This window comes from Hippichthys cyanospilos, chromosome 11 (assembly GCF_059441005.1).
Source record: "Hippichthys cyanospilos isolate Australia breed blue-spotted pipefish chromosome 11, RoL_Hcya_1.0, whole genome shotgun sequence".
NCBI classification, from domain to species: domain Eukaryota; kingdom Metazoa; phylum Chordata; class Actinopteri; order Syngnathiformes; family Syngnathidae; genus Hippichthys; species Hippichthys cyanospilos.
Genome location: NC_142379.1, coordinates 11,364,703 through 11,387,314, shown reverse-complemented (window position 1 = coordinate 11,387,314; position 22,612 = coordinate 11,364,703). Strand labels below are relative to the sequence as shown.

The window sequence follows — 22,612 nt, the reverse complement described above, 5'->3', positions numbered from 1 at the left end:
TATTTAATTGTTCTTATTAAAGACATTAATGCCAGTTCGACACCCATTTTCTAATCTAAATTGCCATAATAAGTCTGGTATAAATAAATAAATAAATAAATAAATAAATAAATAAATAGCTACTGTGGGTTTTTTATAGACACAACTGTAAACCCAACAGTATCTTTTCTTCAGGACTGCACTGTGGAGATATTTTTTATTTGAAACACTAAACCTGGTTCGAAACCCTACTTTAAAATCTCAACCCTTGTTTGAAACCTCAAACTTGTCCTAAAATCATGACCCTCGTTTGAAACACTTCTTAGGCTATGCAACAAAGATGTTTTTTTAAATACACCAAAACCACTTGCCCCAATTTCTTTAATATTTTGTTCGTTTGTTCTATTTATTGTAGTTCACTTTGAAATCAATAATTACGTTTTTTAAACGTTGAATCTTATACCTATTAATAATTTCACAATATATTTTTAAAATAACGACATCAGTGGACAAGTGTCCTCATGGAGACTTTAAATTAGGTACTTTAATACATAGCAGTGCCACATTGTTTCACATCAGCATTGACTGAGAATCAAGAGACTGTATCCCATCAATCCACATGAATTCAATATATGAGTCCCACATGGAAATTCCAGGTATCCCATGATGCTCTGCACGGGCATCAGGGAAGCATGACATATTTCTCAGCAATCTCCAGCAAGTACAGGTTGGATAGCCCCGAGGGATCCTCAGTGTGGTGCGTCTCCAGGACAACCATCCTGCACGGAAGTCATAGTGCATCAGCGTACATTTGCTATATAAAGTTCATAGTTCAACAATGATATTTGCAAGCGAACACAAGAGGAAGTCATGCAGCATAAGTAAGAGAAAGAAAGAGGACGCCTCTTCATTCTATTATGGTTCCATTTTTGGCCATTTCTTAACTGCTCCCACTGAGGACCGATAATGTATACTCCCCTTGTATGTGTTGCTGCTTTATTGGTGCTATCTTTGCCATTAAAAGTTATTTTGACATAGAGGAGTATTATTCTTCATAACTAGCAGTTGTTTGAAGGTTCATACACCGTAATATCAGGAGTGCATCTGGAAAGTATCCACAGCACTTCACATTTTTCACATTGTCATCTTACAGCCTCATTCCAAATTGTATTAAAGAAATGCTACTTCAAAATTCTACGAACAATATCCCATTAAAGCAATGTGGAAACCTTTCTTTTTTGACATTTTTCGAATTTATTAAAAAATAGAAAACGACAATATCACAATTGCCAGTGCTGTTTTGCATTATGTCAGCAAGCAAGCAGCATCACGGTTGACAGTTGACAGCTATTTTATAATGCAACTATTACTACCATCTATTGGACTGGAATGGAACTACAGAATGTTGCATGTAATCCGACACCGTTAGATCTACTTAGTTATACTGTTGTAGTAACGACCCTATTTCAATTGACTTTCTTCAGGATTATGTTGTGGAAAGTAATATTAGACAACATCCGTCTACAATCGGAAAAATAATCAAATAATTATCAAACCTGTCAGATTGTACCAATCGGAAGATTTTCTTGGGGTCTGTGATCTCCTCCAGCACCTTGGTGACACCTCTTTTTGTCCTCAGCCAGCCGTGACGCCACACAGCTAACAATGTGTCCTCCAAATACACTGCAGAAAATTTTTGTTGTTGTGATCATGTGATCATTTTGATTTTGTATGCACAACGGTCTCAGGCAAGGGTTGCTCAGTTGGAACAGCACCAAACTTTTCATTTAAGGGTCCAGGTGTTCTGCTTGATCCTCAAAAATAAGAAATATTTCAAGACAATACTCACTAGGAGTCCCTGTTCGGGCATTGTCATAGCAACTGACCATGGAAATGGATCTTCCAAAGCAGGGGTATCCTGAACCTTATATATATATATATATATATATATATATATATATATATATATATATATATATATATATATATATATATATATATATATATATATATATATATATATATATATATATATATATATATATATTTTTTTTTTTTTTTTTTCCCCCTAGTGCCAATCTCAGTTGTCTTAGGGCTGTAAGCGGGGGACACCCTGAACTGCCAACCTATTGCAAGGCACACAGGGACGAACAACCATTCACTCATCCAATCACACCTAAGTAAAATTTAGAGTGGCCAATACACCTATTATGTATGTTTTTTTTTATTTTTGTTTTCACACAACACACACTTCTTGTGTGCTGCACTCTGTCCTCCAGATGTTACTCACCCACAGACTCCACATTGTGTGAGAAGGTGTTCTCATGAGGCTGGCTGCTCTTAAGAGACCCGTCCAAGCCGACAATATGTACAGTCCCTGCAGAGTGAAAGATGATCACCGTATGATTAAAAACATGTTATAAATTAAGATGCTTAAATCAACTTAAGTACCTTCAAATAGAACCATCAGTGAGTTGCTGTCCAACTGGTTGACTTGCAGTGCGTCCAGGTAGCCTTGATCTGTGACAGTGCACACACAGTTAGCTCGTGCTAGCTAAATTTGCGTAAAAGTTGTACAAGAACTCTCCAGCAAGCTGCTAAATTGAGATGATGGGAATTTTTTTCTCACAGGACTATAAAGTAGATCTACTATGTACTTTGTGTGTAGGTATTTACTTAATGTAAGGTGGGAGTGAGGGTGAGACTCGCCTGCTTCAGTGTGTGTGAACCAGGAAGTGTTTGAGTTGAGGTTGATGTACTCCAAGGTGACAGGCAGAGAGGGGCCCGATCCTCGAGAGACACCTATGCAGACCAGAGGGTACTCCTGCTGGGGGTCCAGCACGGTCTCAAACACCCGCAGGGCGTTTGTGAGCGGAAAGTCAATATGCTGCATTGACAGAACGACATCATATTGGTTTGTGAAGCGATTTACAAATAAAACAACTCCCCTGTTGCAGTTCTGCCTACCTTGAGCAACATAAACTTGTTCATTGGTTCATACCACTGCAGCAGCATCACGCTCGATTCCAGTGCGCAGCACAGGAAGTTGTCCGCTAAAAAAGGAAAAACATAAAAAATATCAGACTGAGTAAGGAAGAGATGTGGGGGCACAGAAAGTTGGGAAGCATTCATCAGGACTGATGGACTGTCCGTCGTATGGACGTTTGGTTTGCTGACGATTGATGAGAAAAAAACAACAACAAAAAACACATAATGACGATAATGGATGAGTGCCCAGGGTGATGACAAATGATGAATGATTATTGGCAAAATTTTGTCAATTGCCTACTTCTGGTAATTAGGAGGGCTGAACAAGGCTAGGAGGCATGGTCAAGTTTTTCAGAGGTTCAGCCAGAAGAGAAGGATTCGGGAAAGTGGAGAGGTCAGGAAAAGCCAAGGCAAGAAAGTGTAGATAGAAGGAGGGATTGTTCCAGAAGGTGTAGTAAGGAGCACACAGTAGTTGCAGCATTTGTAGTCATTTCCATGTTTGTGAATACCGACTGAGCACGTCCGGCATCCTTTGGTGTCAGCAATTTTACACGTCACCGCATATTTCCTAAAGACAGGGAACACAATTCCTGCGGTGAATTAAGGAGGCTCAAAACACATGAAAGAGATGGCGATGTGGCGCAGCATTTGGCGTTACCGCGGCAACAATCGATGAGTGGGCAGGGCCACCATTCTCTGGTCCCTGCGAGCCTGCTCGTAAAGCTCCTTAAGTAAATGAGAGTGAAGCTGCGAGGATTTACCTGAAAAAACAAACGACAGGATCCTCTAAAGGTCTTCTGGAGAAACTGCACAATATTTTCTTCAAAGTGTTGTAGCCAGTTGCTCAAAATATAATTTTAAAATCGTTCAATTATTCTTTTTGTATAATTTTATGTGTATACTTTTTTAAATATATATTTTGCACTTGATTATTTTCAATTGTTAAAGTGATGAAGTACATTATGTAAACATAGGCCACCTATCAAGACTTTCAGAATAATAAAGTAAAAATAAAATCAAAATAACATAAAAATAAAATAAAAACGAACTAATCGCCCAATGAAACAGATATCAATAACAAGCAAACAAACTATACATGTATTTTTTTTACTGATGGACAAACAAAAACAATGCATTTGTTCATGTACAATACTTGTCAAATTCTCATCAAAATTTGGAAACTCCCTTTAATTCAGTGTTTGTTCAATATTTTAATGTTTTTCAAATTGTAGATTAATACAGTATTAAGTAATCGAAGAAATTGTTGATGGGATTATTTGGGAAACCTTTTTTTTTCAACAAAAACAGAATGTTTTACTATTTAGATTTATCAAAGTAGAACTTTTTTTTGCCAAATTAACAGATGATATGATGTGGAAGATGCTTTATAAGGCTAAATCACTTTCAGTTCAAACTGCTTTCAAGAGTTAATATCTTGAATTTCCTGAATGTGTTTAAGGGCATTTGAATTTGAAGGCATTTATACATTTTTGACTGGTACCTTTGTTATTTGTTGTAGTTTGAATGATAGTTCAAAAATGTAATCATGTATAGAAACGGATATGTTATCTTTGTGCTTTGTTTAAAAAAAATGTTGGCACGTTTACCTATTCTTTTCGTTACTGGTATCCCACATTGTGATAACTTGTCTATTTTAGATCACCATTGTCAGATCTATCTAGATAAGGGCGATTCAATGGAATGTTGCTTTCACAACCCGGTATTGAATTTAAATGGATTTCCTGATCCCAGACAGTAAAAAATAAAATTTCTAAATCCATATAATTTTGATCCAGATTACATTCTTGAACTGATCCATTGAGAAGAAGATGAAGACGTACCCGATACGGACATGAGTACATTGTGGCAGCAGTAGACCCAAGTGCACTTTCCAGGATATAACTAAATAGGAGCAAACAGAGGGTTACTGTTGGAAATATTGGACACATTTAAATTTCACGTTAGATTATATTATATTTGATTAATTTATTGGTCCCCGCAGGAAAATTAATTTTCGCTGACAGAGGGGGCATAATTTACGCATCAGGCAACAATAATTAAAGCAAAGAACAGCCACAACAATTGACAACAAACAAATAGGCAATGGCTGAACAGGGACTTGAATCCTGGACCCTAAGATCTGATGCCGTACCATATGAGCTACCCAGGATTTGTGAAACTGTTGTGAGTCAAGTAATCTAAGGGTGAGATTGTATCGGTAAACCAAGTGATCCATGAAATTTTTAAAGCCCACAAACCATCACCGAAGAGTGGAATGTTGCCTGTATAGTTTGATTGTTTCAGTGAACCAAGCGCTCAATGAAAAATTTAAAGCCTACAAACAATCACCAGAGAGCGGACTTGTCTGAAGGAATGCTTTCTCAAGGAACACTCGTACACCAGTGAGTCAGGTAAATGTTGAAACTTTAGGTGAAGTGCTGAATTGAAATTGAGCAAATCAGATGTAAGGCCTGAATAGGGACTTGAAACCTGGAGCCCCAGATTAAAAGTCTGATGCTCTAACAGCTGAGCTACCTAGGGTTTACATAGAGTTGATGAGTCTAGTAATCTCAGGGTGAGATTGTCTCAAGAAACCATATGTTCTATGAAAAGAAATTAGGGTGACAAGCTTACTTTAAGTATCTGATGTGCCATCACTTGGTTTAACAAGCATTGCTTATACCCCAGTGAGCAGGATGTCGTGACAGATTCAGTTAAGTGAACCAGTGCACATGAGGTGTAATGCCTGATCAGGGACTTGAACCCTGGACCCTCAGATTAAAAGGCTGATGCTCTACCAACTGAGCTACCCAGGCCATACATACTTGCTTCGAGTCAAGTAATCTAAGGGCGAGTGAACCAAGTGATCAATGAAAGCTTTGAGGCCCACAAACAATCACCAGAGAGTATCTGATGAGGCATTCTTTAATGTACCATGCAACACTCACCACCAGTGAGGGGGATGTTGAGACAGTTTCAGTTAAATAGGTGAAACAGAGAATATCAGTGTAATGCCTGAACAGTTGCTTAGAAGTCCTATACTGTACAGGGATATACGTATAAGAAAGCAAACGCCTGAACAGGGACTTGAACCCTGGACCCTCAGATTAAAAGTCTGATGCTCTACCAGCTGAGCTACCCAGGCTTTATGTTGCCTCTTTATGTTGCCTTTATGTTGCGAGCCATGCGATCTAAGGTGGAGATTGTCTCAGTGAACCACGTAAGCAATGAAAAGTCCACAATTGATCACCAGAAAGTGGAATTGTCTTATGCACCACCATCTGATTTTTCAAGTAAATTTAGGAGAACAAATAATTTCATGAACAATTTCAAGTCCGCAAAATCTAATTAGATACTGAAACGTCACATTAATAGCTTGATGCTCTAACAATTGATTTATCCAACAATGTTGGTGCACCAGTGAATCAGTCAATGCAACCGTAAGCAAGTTTTGATGAAGTAATAATGGACTGAATGATGCTTTTATTGAGTAACAACAGGGGGTGGGATGCGACGTAAATATCTTTGAGTTTTTGTATGACTGACAGTCATTGTTAGCTTCATGTTCAATGTATTAGTTTTAAAATACATCATTTAAGCGCTCCTCTCACCAGTTATTCGAAAACCCCCTCAATGCACAATAGAATATAAAAACAAGTCGAACAACAACATACCAGCTCCATGGTGGCCTCCATGCTGTTGAGATTGAGTGTGTAGATGCCCTCCTCTGAACCCACAATCAGATGCTGGTCTGGAGACACCAAATCAGAAACGCAAAAATGGATCGTACACTGAAAATAATTTTGATAAGAGCTTTCTCTCTGGTACCTTTGGTGTCTGGGTGTTCCCAGGTGGTGGAACATTTTACTTTGAGAGGACAGCCGTGGAAAATCTTCTTGAAGAAGATCTGAACCAGGAGGGAGGACATTGAAATGTTAATTTGTTTGCAGTTGGGACAGCACCAGATTCTCCAGAATCCATTATTATTATAGGTAATGAATAAAGTCAATTAAATCCATCCAAAGTCAGAAAATTCCATTGATAAAGTCCTTTCGTCATTCAAGTACTTGGCACATTTGACGATACGACAGACTTGACAAAGGACACTTGAAATTAAATTTTCAGATTATGAAAATAGCCCATTGCTTAATCTGTCTAAGAGTGCAAAAGCACAAAGTTGTTGTTTTTTTTTTTCCAGTCATATCAGCCAACAGAAAGATTGCAAAATTTGGTTATACCAACCATTGAGAAGCAGCAAGATCTTAAAAAAAACAAACAAGAAACCTTCAGATTCAGTTAAAACACACCTGGAACCACGTCGAACATTTGTGGTCTTAAAAATAGCATTATTCTGTCCCAAGGATTACGCTTGATTTCATACAGACTCAGACTTGGCTTTGATTTAGACCTTATGAACTCAGATTTGACTTGGACCTAAGACTTTCATGACTCTGACTTGGACTTTTGTGACTCAATGACCTTTATGAATCAATAAAAGTGGAATTGACTTAAACCCTGGTGTCAATTAATAAATTCATTCAAGTGTGTTAATTAGGTAATGAATATCCAACAATAATCGGCAAAATCAAACAATAAACTCACCACAATTCATTAAAAGTCAATCAAATCTGTCAATAATGTGTCTTAAGTCCATCACTAAATTCCATGATGACTACTTTGTATATCAAATAGCAAAAAAAGTTCATTCACTTCCTGAGATCCTGCCTATACAGCTGTGTCCACTGTTGTGTCCATTTTGGCTCGGCCGGACAGCAAAAGTGAATTGCATTCCATCCAAACACAAAGAATGTTCTAGTGAGTCAAAAGATATAGCCAAAAAGTAAATGTCCACTACAGTGAACGAATGACTAGGTTGCGTATCAAGTTAAAGAGGTCACTACAGTCCATTGATAAAGCAACATAAGTCAAATAATAAAGTCTTCATCGTCCATCAATAAAATATTTCAGTAAAGAGTACTAAACTCACCAGAGGTTTCTTGAGAGGACTCGCAGACTTGGCAAGGTCCTGAGAAGACACACATGAGAGCTTTAAAGTGCAAAAATAGGAATGTACCAACTTCTTGTACTTGGGGGTAAAACCTTAGATGAGGGTGGCTGCTGCTGGTGTCTCCATCTGTTTTTAGGAGGCAGCTCAGGAGGTATGAGCGCCACCTGTTGGTCTAACAACTGGAAGGACGTGGGGTCTGCACGCACAAACAGACACAGTCAATAAAATCATCAAATCACATCAGTAAATTAAATTCAATAAAGTGAGTGAATTTCATTGGAAAATATGTGTGTGCCTGACCCGAGTGCCTCATCAGTCTCGGGTGAGGGGCTCCTTTGACTTGAGTCCCACTGGACGTCCTGACGAGTGGTGAGGGGACGCACAGTGAGGACGGATTCACAGCACCATCGTCTTCGACCCAAATAATTTCCTCTGAACTTGAACGCACTTTGGGCTAAACACACACACGCGCAAGCACACTTTCATTAATTTGAAGTCCTGATGATGTGATAAAGTCCTGTGTTTGTTTACCCTGGGGGGAAGTGGAGGTGGCTTTTGGTCTGCTGGCATTGTGAGTCTGCGGGCAGACAGAGTTTGGTGGGTCAAGTGTGTGTGTGGGTTTTGGCTGATTGTTAAGTGTGTAGAAGTGCAGTTTTGAGTTTACAGCTATATATTTGTGGTCGACCGCCACTATTTTCTTGGAAGTCAGACCAGGCCCATGCAAAAATCTACATATAAGTGACACTAATTGTTTTGAAGGTATGTACCATCATTTTACCAGTCTGGACCACTTGTGAATAGACTTTCCCATGTGAGAATTGAATTGAATTTGACACTCCTGCTACAACAACACTATTTGGCAATAAATTGCTTCATGTTCCGATCTATTTTCACTTTATTTGAAAAGAAAAACGTACTCTTCCTGTCACAATATTAGAAAGTATTCAGTTAAATCTGCGAAGGGTATTCGTACACCCATTGAGAACCATTAAGTAAAAATATGTTTGTGACTATCTGTTCGTGTCTGAATGAGTGTGTATGTGTGTGAGGTGCTCACGCATCCACATCATCATAGTCATCATCTGAAGAAATTGAGTCCTTGTCCCTGACACAGAAAATGAGTACACTTTTTAAATACATATGTGATGGGATATTATGCATTTGCATATGTATGTATGTACCTCAATGGCTGTGTGTTGATTCCTTTTGAGCTTCCTGACCGCATCACCTGCACAGAGCACATTAGAACCATGTCACAGTAGAAGTTGTATTACGTGCTAAACTGTGAACGATTACATGGATGTAAGCTTAAATGTTTGGGTTTTGAAAGGCTCACAGTTGTATGTTCTGATTCTTTCTTCACAGGCCTCTGAGAATAGATCTGCTCCACTGCAACAATATTATGCAAAGAAGCTCATTTGAACAAATCCAGCAAGGTGTAAAACATTCAGTTGAATCTATACAGTAATTACAGGTACATTAGATTTTGCGAGCATGACTAAACATGACAAACACATCTATTTAGTCATTGAAGCCATAAGTAAAGTGAATAAAGATCCGTGAATAAATTGAATCAACAAAGGCCACCACACATCAGCTTCACCAATATAGTCAGAAAAATCAATCTTTGCTGTACTGTCATTGAAATTAGTGGTTACGTAAGAGTAAATCACTCAGTCTGGATAACTCAGTCTTGGTCCATTCGGGCATTGTTTCTCAATTATTTTTTTCCAAAGCAAGCCCTAGGAAAGAGAAAACAATCCCACCACCATCCACTTGCCACCGTGACTGTAAATAAGATCATTATGTATGAGAAAAAATGTACAAGCATACCTAAAATAGTATCTTTTTTAATATTAACAAAAGAAAAAAGATGTACGAGCAAACTTTCAACAAATGTTAACTTTAGAGCCTAAATGTTAACTTTTAAGGCTGTTCCTTGGGGTCAACCCCCACCCCGGCATCGCCTCGCGTCCCCCAAAGGGGGGCCACACCACGAAGGACTACACAAGGATAACACTACAATCAAGCTGAGATGGCAGCTCAACAGAAGCATGGGTAGCTCAGTTGGTAGAGCATCAGACTTTTAATCTGAGGGTCCAGGGTTCAAGTCCCTGTCCATGCGTGGATGTGAAAGCGATTAGCTCTATAGAAACTGCTAGTTAAACAGCAAGTTAGATATGTAACAGCAGGGTGAGCTAGAATCTGCTGTCTCTCAAACTATATCTGACAAAGTGTTTAAACCAGGTCACTCAAACTACTATATAAATAAAGCTTTAAAGTCAAATTTAAGATACATTCACTTAAGTCTGAACTGCATATTTGCGCAGTAATATCCGTTTAGTTTTGGTCAATGTTGTGCTAAAGGGTCACATTATTGATGTTTTTGACTTTTTGGTCGTTTTGTCCATTCATGTAACTCATTTATGAAATCATGACGTTCGAGATGAAGATCTCCAGGTCATTTGAGGCAGCCTTAGTAACGAGGCGCATGGTACACTAATCTCTTATTTTCATACACTTCAATGACAATGTGAACTTGCTGGTTTCTGAAAAATGAAGTCAAGAACTAAGTGAGGTTGTTTTTGCAGATCTGGACATTTCTGTCCAAAATTTGTATTTTTGTCAAAAACTCAAAAGTAATATCTGTGACAAAATGCCTGGTTTTGTTAAAAAAAAAAAAAAGTGATAAAAGTCCATCAATAAAGTTTATAATTGAAGTCAACCAGTATAGTCCATCAAGAACTGCACGTCAATCAACACACCAAAGTCAACTGATAATGTCACTCATCAGTACGGTAAATCCCTTTTAAAAAGTCCAATAATAAAGTAACAAACCACTGAATTCCATCGGTCGTATGAGCGTGTGTTGCCTTACACTTTGTATGTGAGTGTTTCCTCTCGCCCCAGTTCGGTTTATTGATGGAATGGATCCTCTTCAAAGATCCTGGCACCTTCATGAAAAAAAAAAAAAAAATAGTCAATGGTCTCAATGTAAAACGACAATTGAATATAGTCAGGTAATGCTTCCTGGTTGGCTTCAAAAGGAATAAAAATTTCAAGTCAAGTCAAAATGCTATCAAAATGCTGTGTTAGTAAGTCAGACCTCTATTTCCTCATCATCTGTTGCTGGGCAGAACTTTATATTTTCTGGGTTTCGACACTTATCCAGCAGATCCAGAGTCAGCACTCGGCTCAAACTGTCCTGAGTCAGGAACATGTGCTGAGACACAAGAGTGGAGATTTTGTCAGGATTTTGTGTATAAACCTCTTGAGAGCCATTCTATTCATTTACTGTAGCAATTTACTGATTGCATCCACTGTTGTGTGCATTTTGTCTCAGCAAGACAGCAAATTGCATCACACTCAAACAAATAAGGCATCATTGGAAAGGCCAGGAGGCCAAAAATTCATGTCCACTACAGTGGACACAAATGAGTAGGCTGGGTCTCGGGGTGAAATATATATATATATATATATATATATATATATATATATATATATATATATATATATATATATATATATATATATATATATATATATGACTGACTGAAAGCATCTTGGAGGCGCTTGGCCTTTTCTTGGGGTTCTTCACCAGCATGGCCTTCACAAAGTTGTAGAACATAGATGACCTGCACACAATGTACACCCCAACTCATGTCACTGTAACAACATTGAATAATGTCATCTGTCACAATGAGACCAAACGAAAGTCAGGCTCATCATCAAACTATATCAATTGGTCCAAACCCAACAAAAAAATTACAAAAGTTCTTCTTTGAAGACGATAAATGATGGGACTGAAATCCCATCAATAGAAATCATTAAAGTCTATAAGTTGTTCCTTAAACTTGTGTTCCTTAATAATGCCAAAAAAAGAATCGCTACATACTGTCAATAATTTCAATTAATAAAGTCACCAAAGACCATCAATGAAATTGCTTCATTCCATCACTAAAGCTGCATTGCGAAAGTCAATCAATTAAGTCATTCAATGAAGTAACCAAAGTCCAAGTGTAATGTCATTAAAACAGATCAATAAAGTCTCCCTACATAGTAATCATGACATGACACCAAACCTAACTGATTGGACGCTTAAGTTTTAGGTTGTTTTATTTGTACATATTGTATTTATTTTACAGATGATTAACCCTTGTGCATTCATTTTAAAAAGACTACCCTCATGTTTATTGTACCAACGTGGTATTTGTTTTTGAGGGCGGAACAACATTATTTTTAACATTTTTAAATAATCAACATTACCACTAGGAATTCCAAAATTTTAATGTACATTACCATTTTGTTTTGTCTTTCAGTTTTGGAGGCTGGTAACCACTTTTGGACATGAGAAACAGCACCCTTCCGAGAAAGAAAAAAAAAAAAGATTTCAATCAAAAGGATGGCCATTTTTATTCTTGTAATTATTTTTACCGTAGTGGGTGGAGGTCAAACATGGGTGGCTGCAGCTCTGCCAATTCAATGGCGGTGATGCCCACCGACCAGATGTCACACAACTCGTTGTAACCACCTTTGATTTCTACCGCCGCCACTTCTGGTGCCATCCTGAGAGGAGAGGAGAATAAATAGAACTTCAGGCCACTCAAACATTCGTCAACAATTGCTGTTGAGGATGCGAACTCACCAGTACGGCGTCCCAATGAAGGACATCCTGCGAGCCAGCGTGGCTGTGATTTGGGCGGAGATGCCAAAGTCTGCTACATAACAGAGACGACAAAGATATGAATGCAAATGAATTGATGAGGTGTCATCTTCTCCACGTTCCACCTACCCAGCTTCACCTCGCCGTGCTCGTTAAGGAGGATGTTGGCACCCTAGACACACACACACACCAAAAAAAAAAAGATCACACATCCATATGCAGTATATACAGTGCAAACACATTTGTCGTGGTGTCTCCAAACAAATTTTATTCAGCATCTCCAGAAGATATATTGTGTAACATAATCTGTTTTATTTCCACCATTATAAATCTTGAGTTATTAAATTAAAGGCATTCAAAGCTTTGCAAATATCTATAATACAATTTCTAAATATGTGACTTTAAATTCCAATTTATTTGTTTTGATTTGAAACGAAACCCGATCAAGTCAGAGCATTAAAAACATTAAATTTGATGCACTGATACCTACAGAAACGCTGTTAAATTTACACTATTTTATTAAATTATTAACAAATTTGAAGTGTTTTGAATGGCTTCGTCTCTTTTATGACGTAATATTGATAAGTTGTTGTACTCCACTGTACTATTTTCCATGACATCGTATTTTACGTGCTCACCTTGATATCTCTGTGCATCTTCCTCTGTGCATGGAGGTAGTCAAGACCCTAGTCACACACACACACACACACACACACACGCATGCACATACACATTTAATATGGTTTAGGTATACTGTATATCTCATCAAGATTATGTGTGGTATGATGAAGATTATAAGCAGAGGGCTGTTTACTTTTAAGCCCAGCGCAAGTCAAACTCAAAGTGCAGTCTAACTGCTCATGGAGGTTTTTTTTTTTTTTTTTTTTTTTAAACAAGGAAGGGGAGTTTGCTTTGTCGAGAAAGTGAACAGTCGGCTTGCTTCTCAGCCAAATGAAGCTGGTCCTCTCATTCCCTTTAAAAACATCTTTCCATCCATCCATTCATCATTCCATCCATTTTCTGTAGCTGCTGAACTTAATTCAGCCTTTTTCAGCAGTAAAAAGAGTATGTTTTGTTTTTCATTAATATGTTCATTTAATTACTTTTTGTACAACGTAAACTTTCTACTTTCGGTCCACAAAAAATGAAATCACATGTCCATGAGGCTCATGTAACAAATAATCATGGGTCACCTATTTTAGTTTAGCCATGTGACATTTGCAAGCTGAGACGTGATTGGTTGTTACTGGAGTCCTTGAGAAAATGTGATATCGTTTTCATTTGACAGCAAGTGGCAATATGTGTTTTAAAGGTATTGATTTTACATGGAAAAATGATCAAACCAAAAGTTATTTTAACCAATTATAGACTAAATATGAACTTGCTCTGCCTTGAGAACATGTGATGTAATTTTCAGTCAGCCGGAAGTCTACTTTCAGCCACCAAATTGTCAGACGTGCCAGGGTCATGTAAAATACATTTTAAAAAACCTGCTGATACACCCAACATGGCAATGCGAGGTCTACCAAATTCGAGGACACAGGAAAACAAACTTCCCATAGGGAAAAAAAAAATCATTTGCCAGTTTTTGCATTTAGCACATGCCTACAAAAATGGAGCCCATGGTGTGACTACCTGAAGCATCTCTCGGCAGACGTATGCAATCTGTGCCTCTGACAGAGGACCGGTCACTGTGTATAACAAATAAAAAAAAATGTTGCCACCAGTTATCAAATACCACTGTATGACAATCTTGATATGGTGACGACCACTGTTGTTTACCACTGTAGATGTCTTGCAGAGCGCCTCCGCTGCAGAACTCCATGCAGATCCACAGCTTGTTGGCCCTGCTAGTCAAGCAATCAATCAGACAAATGACAATGCTTGACCTGAATGGTCGGGGTGCAGCCTCACCGTAGGTAGCTGCCATAATAAGCTACGATGTTGGCATGTTTGCAGCTTTTCACAATGACTATTTCTTGCTGGATGGTGGAAAAGTCATCCTCTGGGGATAAAGAGACAGATGTTTATTTCAAGCTCAGTATTAAAAATGCAAAATGAATAATATTCTCACCTAGTTCTGCTTTAATAACCTTAATGGCTGCCAAGTCCCCTGTCTGCTTATTACGTGCCTAAACACACACGAAAGAAAACACACTCACAGGGTATGGCGTGCAAAATTTGTTTGTATTTTTTTCTGGAAAATTTGATAATAAATAATTCTGTTTAAGCACGTGAGTTCTTTTCTGATTTTTGTCTGGTTTCGTCATGTCAGTTTGTAAAGGGAGTAGGTGTAATTTTTCGCAAAATGCCGCAATAAACACTCCTTCTCCTGCTGCCCGTAGCTATAACAGACATGGCGACCTCCAGAGGAGTGCCACCCCCCATTTAATATACTTTAATGATACGAGACCTACAATTATATTTAAAACGTACAGTTGGTCGTTGAGAACACATTTATTAGCTAGTTTTTTAAATGTATAATCAATTAATTTATTAATTTCTTGTGAAAAACTGTCTAAATCTGACAAAGTCACTTTAAAACACATGTACATTAAAAGTAGTAACAAAAATATACTTTAGAGTTTTCTACTGCACTTTATAAATATGCAGTGATCTAATAGTTAAATAGAATGCAAATAATTATATTGTTTTGGCATTATGAGTCTACAATTCAGTTCAGTGGGCCACTTTATAGTACAGTAGTTATGCCTTAGCCACCTGAGAGCAATGGATTTAGATAACCTCCTGAGACCAAGCTTTTTCAATCACGTCCACCGTTGTGTCCATTTTGTCTCAGGAAGACAGCAAAGGGAATTGCATCCCACCAATAGACATGAGACATTGATTGGACAGGCCAGGATGTCCTCAACTGAGCACATGAGACACAGTAAGGTAACTCCAACGAGTCAAAAGACATACACCAAAAAAGTGTGTCCATTACAGAGGAAACAAATGAATAAACTTGGTATCAGGACAACATATAAGGTTTGTTAGTGAACTGAAACTTAGTTATATCAAGGTTATGTTTTTTGCAGTGGATAAAGAACATGCAAGAAAGTTAGTTAATAATGAGTCTGAAACCTCTTTTTGGGGAGAAATGTTCACCACCTGAACATAAACTACAGCTTGCTGGGAAGACCATTTGACATCATCTCATGCTGATAATTTCAATTTTTACTTGCAAGTTAAGATGAAAATTCAGTCAAGCAAAAACTCAAGAAGTTGGGTTATTTGTAAGTCAAGGTATCAACTGTTTTTTTTTTTAATGGTTTTTTATAGTTTATATAAGAGATAAGGCTTGAAGGACTGATGTTAGTTGAAAAAAATGCTGTAAAAGAAGCAAAGAACCTTAAAAGCTTTAACCTACAGATGTGTCACTGTGGCCATTTTACAGGATGAAACTATCATGAAATCTAATGGAGCAGGAGGGTAAAGCACAAAAAGTTTACCAAGGACAGGTTTGTATTATGGAAATGCCTTCAAGTGGGATTCTTAAATGTACGCGTATGGTTTCTTTATAGATAGAAGAAAAGCCCATGTTACTTTTTTTTGTGCTTTGACTCAGGTGCATTCGCATGTTTTCAGTTCTCACTAAACCACTTCCTCCTGCAAGGCCGCACCAAAGCATCAAATGCGCGACGACAAGGAGACCAAATGTTCCTGATCGAAAAACACATTTAGGAACATTGCTAATGTTCATACATTTGAGACAATAATTTTAAATGTAACTACAATAATTCATTCATGTTTCGTTGTATCGGTCCTCTATTCCATCACCTGTAATAGTTAATTTTGCAATAAATCACAAAGAATAAATCACTTTACTGGAATTATTCAAAAGCTTAGTAGCTGACCTTGAAAACCTCCCCATAGGTTCCCCATCCGACCCTCAGCAGGATCTCAAAGTCATCCTGAGGGTTCCTCGTGGAGAAATCCTCTCCGTGTTGAAGATCCATCAATCGATTGGATTATTGCTCACACCCGCGCACACACACATACACGCACACACAAGGACACAAATAAAACACATACACACGGAATGTGAGAGCTGATGACCAGCATTCAAATGACCGTTTCTTTGTCTCCGACTTGGGGTGTCGGAAAGCCGCTGAGGCATGCACACATACACACACACTCACACATATACCTTCCTGTTTCTCACACACTTGGTGCCCCCCCCCGTCAGCCACTCAGCACCTTCCCTTCTTATCTATTCATTTGCAGAAACGATGCAAATTTACTTCTGTTTGTGTGTGTGTGTGTGTGTCTTTCCAGCCCACTGGTGCATATTAAGTTAAAATTACCCACAGGCTTCCCTATGCAAGTGAGAGCTGAAACACTCAGTCGGTAACTTGTGAAAGACAAAATACTGACAACTCCTGTAGTTGACTGGTGAAAGCTTTTTGGTCTTAATGTTTAACTGGTGAGACTCAAAGGTTTTACTAGTTAACCTAGCGATGTCCCAGATCATCCACAATAGTGCTAGTGTGGCGGAATGGTTAGCATATCCGCCTCACAGTTCTGGGACCTTCAAAACCAGTTGGCTCCAGCCTTCCTGTGAGGAGTTTGCAGGTTCTCCCCAAGTTCGCAAGGGTTCTTCCCGGGCACTCCGACTTCCTCCCACATTCCAAAAACATGCATGGCAGGTTTCTCGGACACACTAAATTGCAATTGGGTGATTGGGTGGGTGAATGGAAGTTTGTGTGCATTGCAATTGGCTGGCAACCAGGTCAAGATGTCCGCCGCCTACTGCCCATAGGGAGCTAGGATAGGTACCAGCAGACCTGCAACTGTCATGAGGATAAGCAACAACCAAAAATGGATGGATATTTTCTTTTCAAATAAAGAACAAATTAATTGGACCTTAAATCAACTTATTGTGTTAGAACGGTTACTTTGCAAAACATTATATACATTTATTTTGTTACGTTTTATAACAATGTGCGTTTTCATTTGATACACTTTTTTTCTGGCTGAAGGGTGACATTTATGCGCCCAAAAGTCACCTGCCTCTACACTCTCATTTTCTGTCACTTGACCATGACCTCCCACGTCATGTGACATGAGCACAGTGCAGTCTTGTTGCTGACAGCCTTGTGTGAATCACACCTTTTCTTTGACACCACCTCTCATGTCACATTATTAGCCAACTACTAGTTTCTCATGGACTCGTAAGTAGTAATGTTGAATTGGTGGCTTAAAAGAAGTGGTGACTGTCACCTAATATTAATTCTTATTTAAAGCAATTAAAGTTGTTTTAAACTTACATATGAACTACTTGCAACGTCACATATTTCCATCCATTTTCTATATCCGCTTATGTATCTTCACAATGATCGCTGGCTTGCTGGTGCCTATCCCAACGGTTTCAGGGCAGTAGGTAGGTGGCCTGGTTTTGGGATGAAAATATGCATTGAGTGATGGGCTGTTGACACGCGAAGCACTGTGCAGAGGCATGGTTTGGTCACGTAACAAATGAAGTTTGATGCACTTGCTTGACGTATGATGAAATAGAGAGCTTTGAAGGATCCAATTGGTTTGTTTTCATGTGAGTGACATGGCGGTATCAAATGGGCATTGAAGTCCATCTTTTTATTTAATTTTTTAGAGTAAAGGAGTAGATTGGTTTTGTGAATGTGTCGTTTCAGTTAATTTCCAGATTGAGTAATTGTATTGCATTTTTAGGAAGACGCAAAATCGGACAGACGCTTCTAAATGAGGCTCATGATTTTCAATAATTACTGTCATTATTATTTACCAGTTATTACTGTAGTTTATGTTATGAATGAAAAAGTGACATAAAACAAACATAAAATATACAGTAGAAAAAATATAAGAATGAAATGAACCCTTTAAGCACCAAAGTAGTAAAATTACACTTAGCAACATTTACACAGTATGCCTTTTACCAATATCAAGTTAGAACTTTTTCAAATTTAAAAATGTTGAAAAAAAAATCTGGTGTCTAAATAGTTACGATTTACATACACACGGTCGCCTCGAGTGTTTACTGCCCTCTAGTGGCCATTATGATAACCGAAAGAGTTTGACAGAAATACCGCGTTAAAGCAGTTTTCCAAATTAACATAAAGATTTTTTGTTTAACTAAGACTTGTTTTTTTTCTCAAGATCACCTTGATGTTAGCTTCATCTGCCCACAATGTGTCGAAATTTAATCGCAGTCTAAACTTAGCACATTAGGCGTGTTGCTTTGTCATCGGTTCAAATATTGCTTTTACTTTCTTATTATTTTTAATCACATTCTTTCAGACGTTAATTTAACTAAACATGGACGTTGTTGAACAACTAGCTTGTGACGAATCTGCTGAGAAGGAAAAATAAAATTACTAGGCTTGTTTTCCTAACGGCCACAACTTGAGACTCGAGAGCCAGTTATGGAGGAAAAAAGATTGACGCCATTTTACGTAAACATTGCACTTCCGAACGGTACATTCCACGCCGCTTTGAATTTCCGAAATGTCTGAACGAAGCAGAGCGCGCTTTTTGACAGCAAAGATCGTATCTTGACAGCGATTTCTACTAGTTCCTGCTTCGGGTCCCTTGTTTGGTTTCCGGTTCGATAACGCCTCTTTTCCGGTCCTTTGCTCTTTCCCCTCCGACTCTCCTTCCAGTCCACCAGTGGCTGTTTTCTCTCCACGTGTAGGGATTTAATTTTTGCTCCCATCATCTTTCCTCATATTTCGGACAAAAATGTCGTCAACCTTCGAGCAGATGAAGGCGAATGTGGCCAAACTTCTGCGAGGAATCGATCGGTACGAAGGTTTGCTCTGGCTAACTCGATCGAAGTTGCATGCTAATAGGGCAGCTAGCTACATATTACCACTGAAGTCACTGCCTTAAAAATCACACAAATGTCTCAAGATTCAAGTTTCACATAAAATATTAGCCGCTGTTTTACAAACTTGATTTTCAATTGCATGATTTATTTTTCAAATACATTGTAGTGAAATCGACATTGTCAAGGTTTGGATTCCCTCTATTTACTTTTTGATTTAGTGGTGGCTCGTACCTTATGTCCACGAATGAAATAAACAATTAAACATGCCTGATAAATATGAGAAGTTACGTCAAATTTGTGGAACTATATAAAACCATGCACGGGACTGCACAAGTCATTTGAGGATTTTATGCGGAATGTTGTTAAACACATTTTAAAGTTTTGCAGTAGCTAACTTTTTCTATTCTACAGTGGATGTATTGTCACCACAATCTTGTAATAACTTTGTTAAATGGCAATTTAGTGCCTCACGTTGATTGAAAAATACATTTACGTTTGTGTTATAAACATTTTGGAGTAATTGAAATAATTTTTCACATCTTCTGTGCAATTTCATACAAAATGAGTTTTCATGGGAATCCCTTATCACATTTCATGTTAGTATTAAACATATATAAATATTGCCACTGTTCTACCAAATGCCAGATATAACCCAGAAAACTTGGCGACGTTGGAGCGTTACGTGGAGACGCAAGCCCGGGAAAATGCATATGATTTGGAGGCCAACCTGGCTGTTCTCAAACTGTGAGTCTTGAAAATCGAACATGCCGTCTTTGTATCGTCGTCAACTAAAGTGATGTTGTTTCTGGCAGGTACCAGTTCAACCCGGCCTACTTTCAGACCAATGTGACGTCCCAAATCCTGCTCAAGGCACTCACCAACTTGCCTCACACAGATTTCACACTTTGCAAGTGCATGATCGACCAGACACACGTATCCACTTGGTGCCATTGACTGTTTCATTTCAGTTTCAAGCACCTTAGTGAGAATTTCGCTGGATTTTGTATATTTTGTAGTGCAATACTGGCATATAGCTCTCAATGGAAAAAAAAAATAGACCATTACCAAATTATCCTTTTTTTATTCATTTTTTTTGCTGACTGTAATATTGTTTGAGAAAAATTATATATTTTTTTTTCTTAACAATATCATATTTGATACCATTAAGAAAAAAAAAAGTGATTTTCATATTTATGTGCTCACTCAAAGTTAGTAGGATTTTGTTGGAGTCCTCTATTAAAAAAAATACCTATTCGGCATGCAATTGTATGTATTGGGATTCTTTTTATTTGTTTAAAAAAAACAAACGATCCCTCTGTTGTGGTCTTGTGGTGTCCTAAAAATGTTTAAGATTTTCAGCAAAATTTGGTTTGGGGGGGTCCATTTCCTTGACTACAGTGTCGCAGCAAGAGGAACGCCCCATCAGGCAGATCCTCTACCTGGGAAACCTGCTGGAGACCTGCCACTTTCAAAGCTTCTGGGTAACATACACACATGCACAGATAGTTTATTTATTTTTTTTAAGTTTTGTAAAGTGACTGAACCTCTTTTGTGCTCCTTACAGACGAGTCTTGAGGAGAACCGGGAGCTTATCGATGGCATCACTGGCTTTGAAGACTCGGTCCGCAAGTGTGAGTATTTAAAGAACATCACCGTAATCAATACAAAGTGCAAATGCGTTGGAATATACATAATTTTACTTCTGAGAGATCTGAATGTCGTACAAATCATTTATTATACATGTGTTATATATTAAGCATGGAAAAATAACTAAATAGGTCATGAAATGTCATTGTATGATGAGCTGAAAATGGCAAGTCGTGCATCAAGAAGTTGCAATTTAAAAGTATCTAAAAAATTCTAGGAGAATGAAGTTGTGCTTTAAAATAAAAAAAAAAATCTCATTTTGAAAACCAATTTGTTCAAGGAAAAAGTCTTCCTATCACTTAACAATAAGGCATTTTTAATACGAATAAAGTCGTAAGTATAAGAAAATAAGATACGTTATTGTACTATCTAGCCTGATTACACACAAAAAATACAATTTATAAATAATGAAATTTTGCTAGTCGTAATTAAAAATACATTTTCATCAAATGAAGTTGAAATCTAGCATTAATTATGTCTCTTATAGGCAAAGTGATGTTTTGAGATGATAATACAAATGATATCTTTTATTTGAATGCAGTCATTTGCCATGTGGTGGGCATTACCTACCAAACGATAGAGCGCCGCCTGCTGGCCGAAATGCTGGGAGACCCTCTGGGTAAGTTCAAAAAGTACTGCTCAAAGGTTCCTGAATTTAAGAGTGCCCCAACATGAGTTTTTCAAGTTACAAACTGACAGGTGCTCTTTTTCAGTCAAAAAATGGCTATCATAATAAAAATACAATTGTATGGTTAGGCTCTTTGGCTTGAGCCCCTGATTTAATGACTTGGGCCTTTCTTGTCAAATCGTCTCAAAAATTTAATTTGATTGACTTAATTTCAATGACTGGACCTTGCTAACTTGATCTATATTTCTTTTTAAGCAGGAACTTGAGACTGTCTCCCATCTTTGCCTATAGGTCAAGTTACCACCGTAATACTAAGTCCGATGATGTAATGTCATATTGCAGACACGCAGGTGAAGGTGTGGATGAACAAGTACAACTGGACAGAGACAGAGGACGGACATATTTTCATCTTTAACCAGGAGGAGAGCGTCAAGCCCAAGAACATTGTGGAGAAGATCGACTTTGAGAGTCAGTATCAAAGTATGAGCAAATGTCCACCCTTTAGTTCAATAAACATCCTTTTTTTTTTCTTTCCCCTTGCACAGGTGTATCAAGTATCATGGCCACCTCCCAGTGACACACACGCACAAACACACACACACACAGTAAAACCGGTCATCCACACACTTTTACACACAATAAAAATAAATTATCATTTCCAGTCAAGCTTGTCCATTTATCTATTATTGTGATGTAATCTTGGCTGACACAAAAACACTCAGGCACTTGCGTCATCTATGACACTCTCTTGAGATCCGGCCTGTTCATTTGTGTTCACTGTAGTGGACAATCGTTTTTGGTCTATATTATTTAACTTAGGTTCTGATACAAGTCCTCTTGAGAGGGCTTTGACTCCTTTCTACTCTGGAGTTGCCCATGGTGTGAAGCCAAGAGCAG

General features: G+C 38.0%; 2 protein-coding genes and 3 non-coding genes across 7 annotated transcripts; 2 read left to right on the top strand and 3 right to left on the bottom strand.

Annotated features, from left to right (window-relative positions):
* Positions 1-528: 528 nt before the first annotated feature.
* On the bottom strand, positions 529-16,783 carry map4k1 (mitogen-activated protein kinase kinase kinase kinase 1). Of its 2 annotated transcripts, XM_088427252.1 has the most exons (31): positions 16,496-16,783; positions 14,713-14,770; positions 14,553-14,643; positions 14,421-14,485; positions 14,274-14,329; positions 13,277-13,324; positions 12,768-12,810; positions 12,621-12,693; positions 12,410-12,541; positions 12,275-12,337; positions 11,529-11,610; positions 11,082-11,198; positions 10,854-10,929; positions 9,312-9,364; positions 9,157-9,203; positions 9,033-9,080; positions 8,507-8,552; positions 8,276-8,429; positions 8,068-8,171; positions 7,955-7,993; positions 6,796-6,874; positions 6,642-6,718; positions 4,809-4,869; positions 3,626-3,728; positions 3,477-3,535; positions 2,947-3,032; positions 2,689-2,866; positions 2,431-2,499; positions 2,270-2,356; positions 1,536-1,662; positions 529-758 (listed from the first exon to the last, which is right to left on the bottom strand). In XM_088427252.1, the coding sequence occupies exons 1-31, from the start codon at positions 16,595-16,597 to the stop codon at positions 662-664; spliced, it is 2,520 nt and encodes an 839-aa protein (XP_088283378.1). In that variant the 5' UTR covers positions 16,598-16,783; the 3' UTR covers positions 529-661. The 2 variants fall into 2 exon arrangements, 1 of the variants encoding a protein (XP_088283378.1); XR_015867189.1 differs by lacking the exons at positions 529-758; positions 1,536-1,662; positions 2,270-2,356; positions 2,431-2,499; positions 2,689-2,866 and having other exon boundaries at positions 3,269-3,535.
* Positions 5,711-5,783, bottom strand: trnak-uuu (transfer RNA lysine (anticodon UUU)). Its single transcript has one exon. It is a non-coding gene; the product is annotated as a tRNA-Lys (tRNA).
* trnak-uuu (transfer RNA lysine (anticodon UUU)) lies at positions 6,040-6,112 on the bottom strand. Its single transcript has one exon. It is a non-coding gene; the product is annotated as a tRNA-Lys (tRNA).
* trnak-uuu (transfer RNA lysine (anticodon UUU)) lies at positions 10,028-10,100 on the top strand. Its single transcript has one exon. It is a non-coding gene; the product is annotated as a tRNA-Lys (tRNA).
* Positions 16,784-19,110: 2,327 nt separating the features above from the next.
* On the top strand, positions 19,111-22,381 carry eif3k (eukaryotic translation initiation factor 3, subunit K). Of its 2 annotated transcripts, none has more exons than XM_088427918.1 (8): positions 19,111-19,414; positions 20,086-20,184; positions 20,253-20,373; positions 20,847-20,921; positions 21,005-21,071; positions 21,629-21,706; positions 22,058-22,183; positions 22,261-22,381. In XM_088427918.1, the coding sequence occupies exons 1-8, from the start codon at positions 19,353-19,355 to the stop codon at positions 22,290-22,292; spliced, it is 660 nt and encodes a 219-aa protein (XP_088284044.1). In that variant the 5' UTR covers positions 19,111-19,352; the 3' UTR covers positions 22,293-22,381. The 2 variants fall into 2 exon arrangements, with proteins under 2 accessions (XP_088284044.1, XP_088284043.1); XM_088427917.1 differs by having other exon boundaries at positions 19,116-19,414; positions 20,844-20,921.
* The last annotated feature ends 231 nt before the right edge of the window (positions 22,382-22,612 follow it).

What these genes read in the sequence shown, in the direction of transcription:
- eif3k (XM_088427917.1), top strand. Translation starts at nt 19,353, where the DNA reads ATGTCGTCAACCTTCGAGCAGATGAAGGCGAATGTGGCCAAACTTCTG. An exon ending in GCCACTTTCAAAGCTTCTGG is followed by an intron (nt 20,922 to 21,004) that starts GTAACATACACA and finishes TGCTCCTTACAG; the next exon opens with ACGAGTCTTGAGGAGAACCG. An exon ending in AATGCTGGGAGACCCTCTGG is followed by an intron (nt 21,707 to 22,057) that starts GTAAGTTCAAAA and finishes GTCATATTGCAG; the next exon opens with ACACGCAGGTGAAGGTGTGG.
- map4k1 (XM_088427252.1), bottom strand. Translation starts at nt 16,597, where the DNA reads ATGGATCTTCAACACGGAGAGGATTTCTCCACGAGGAACCCTCAGGAT. An exon ending in TCTGCCGAGAGATGCTTCAG is followed by an intron (nt 13,325 to 14,273) that starts GTAGTCACACCA and finishes GTGTGTGACTAG; the next exon opens with GGTCTTGACTACCTCCATGC. An exon ending in AGATGCACAGAGATATCAAG is followed by an intron (nt 12,811 to 13,276) that starts GTGAGCACGTAA and finishes GTGTGTGTCTAG; the next exon opens with GGTGCCAACATCCTCCTTAA.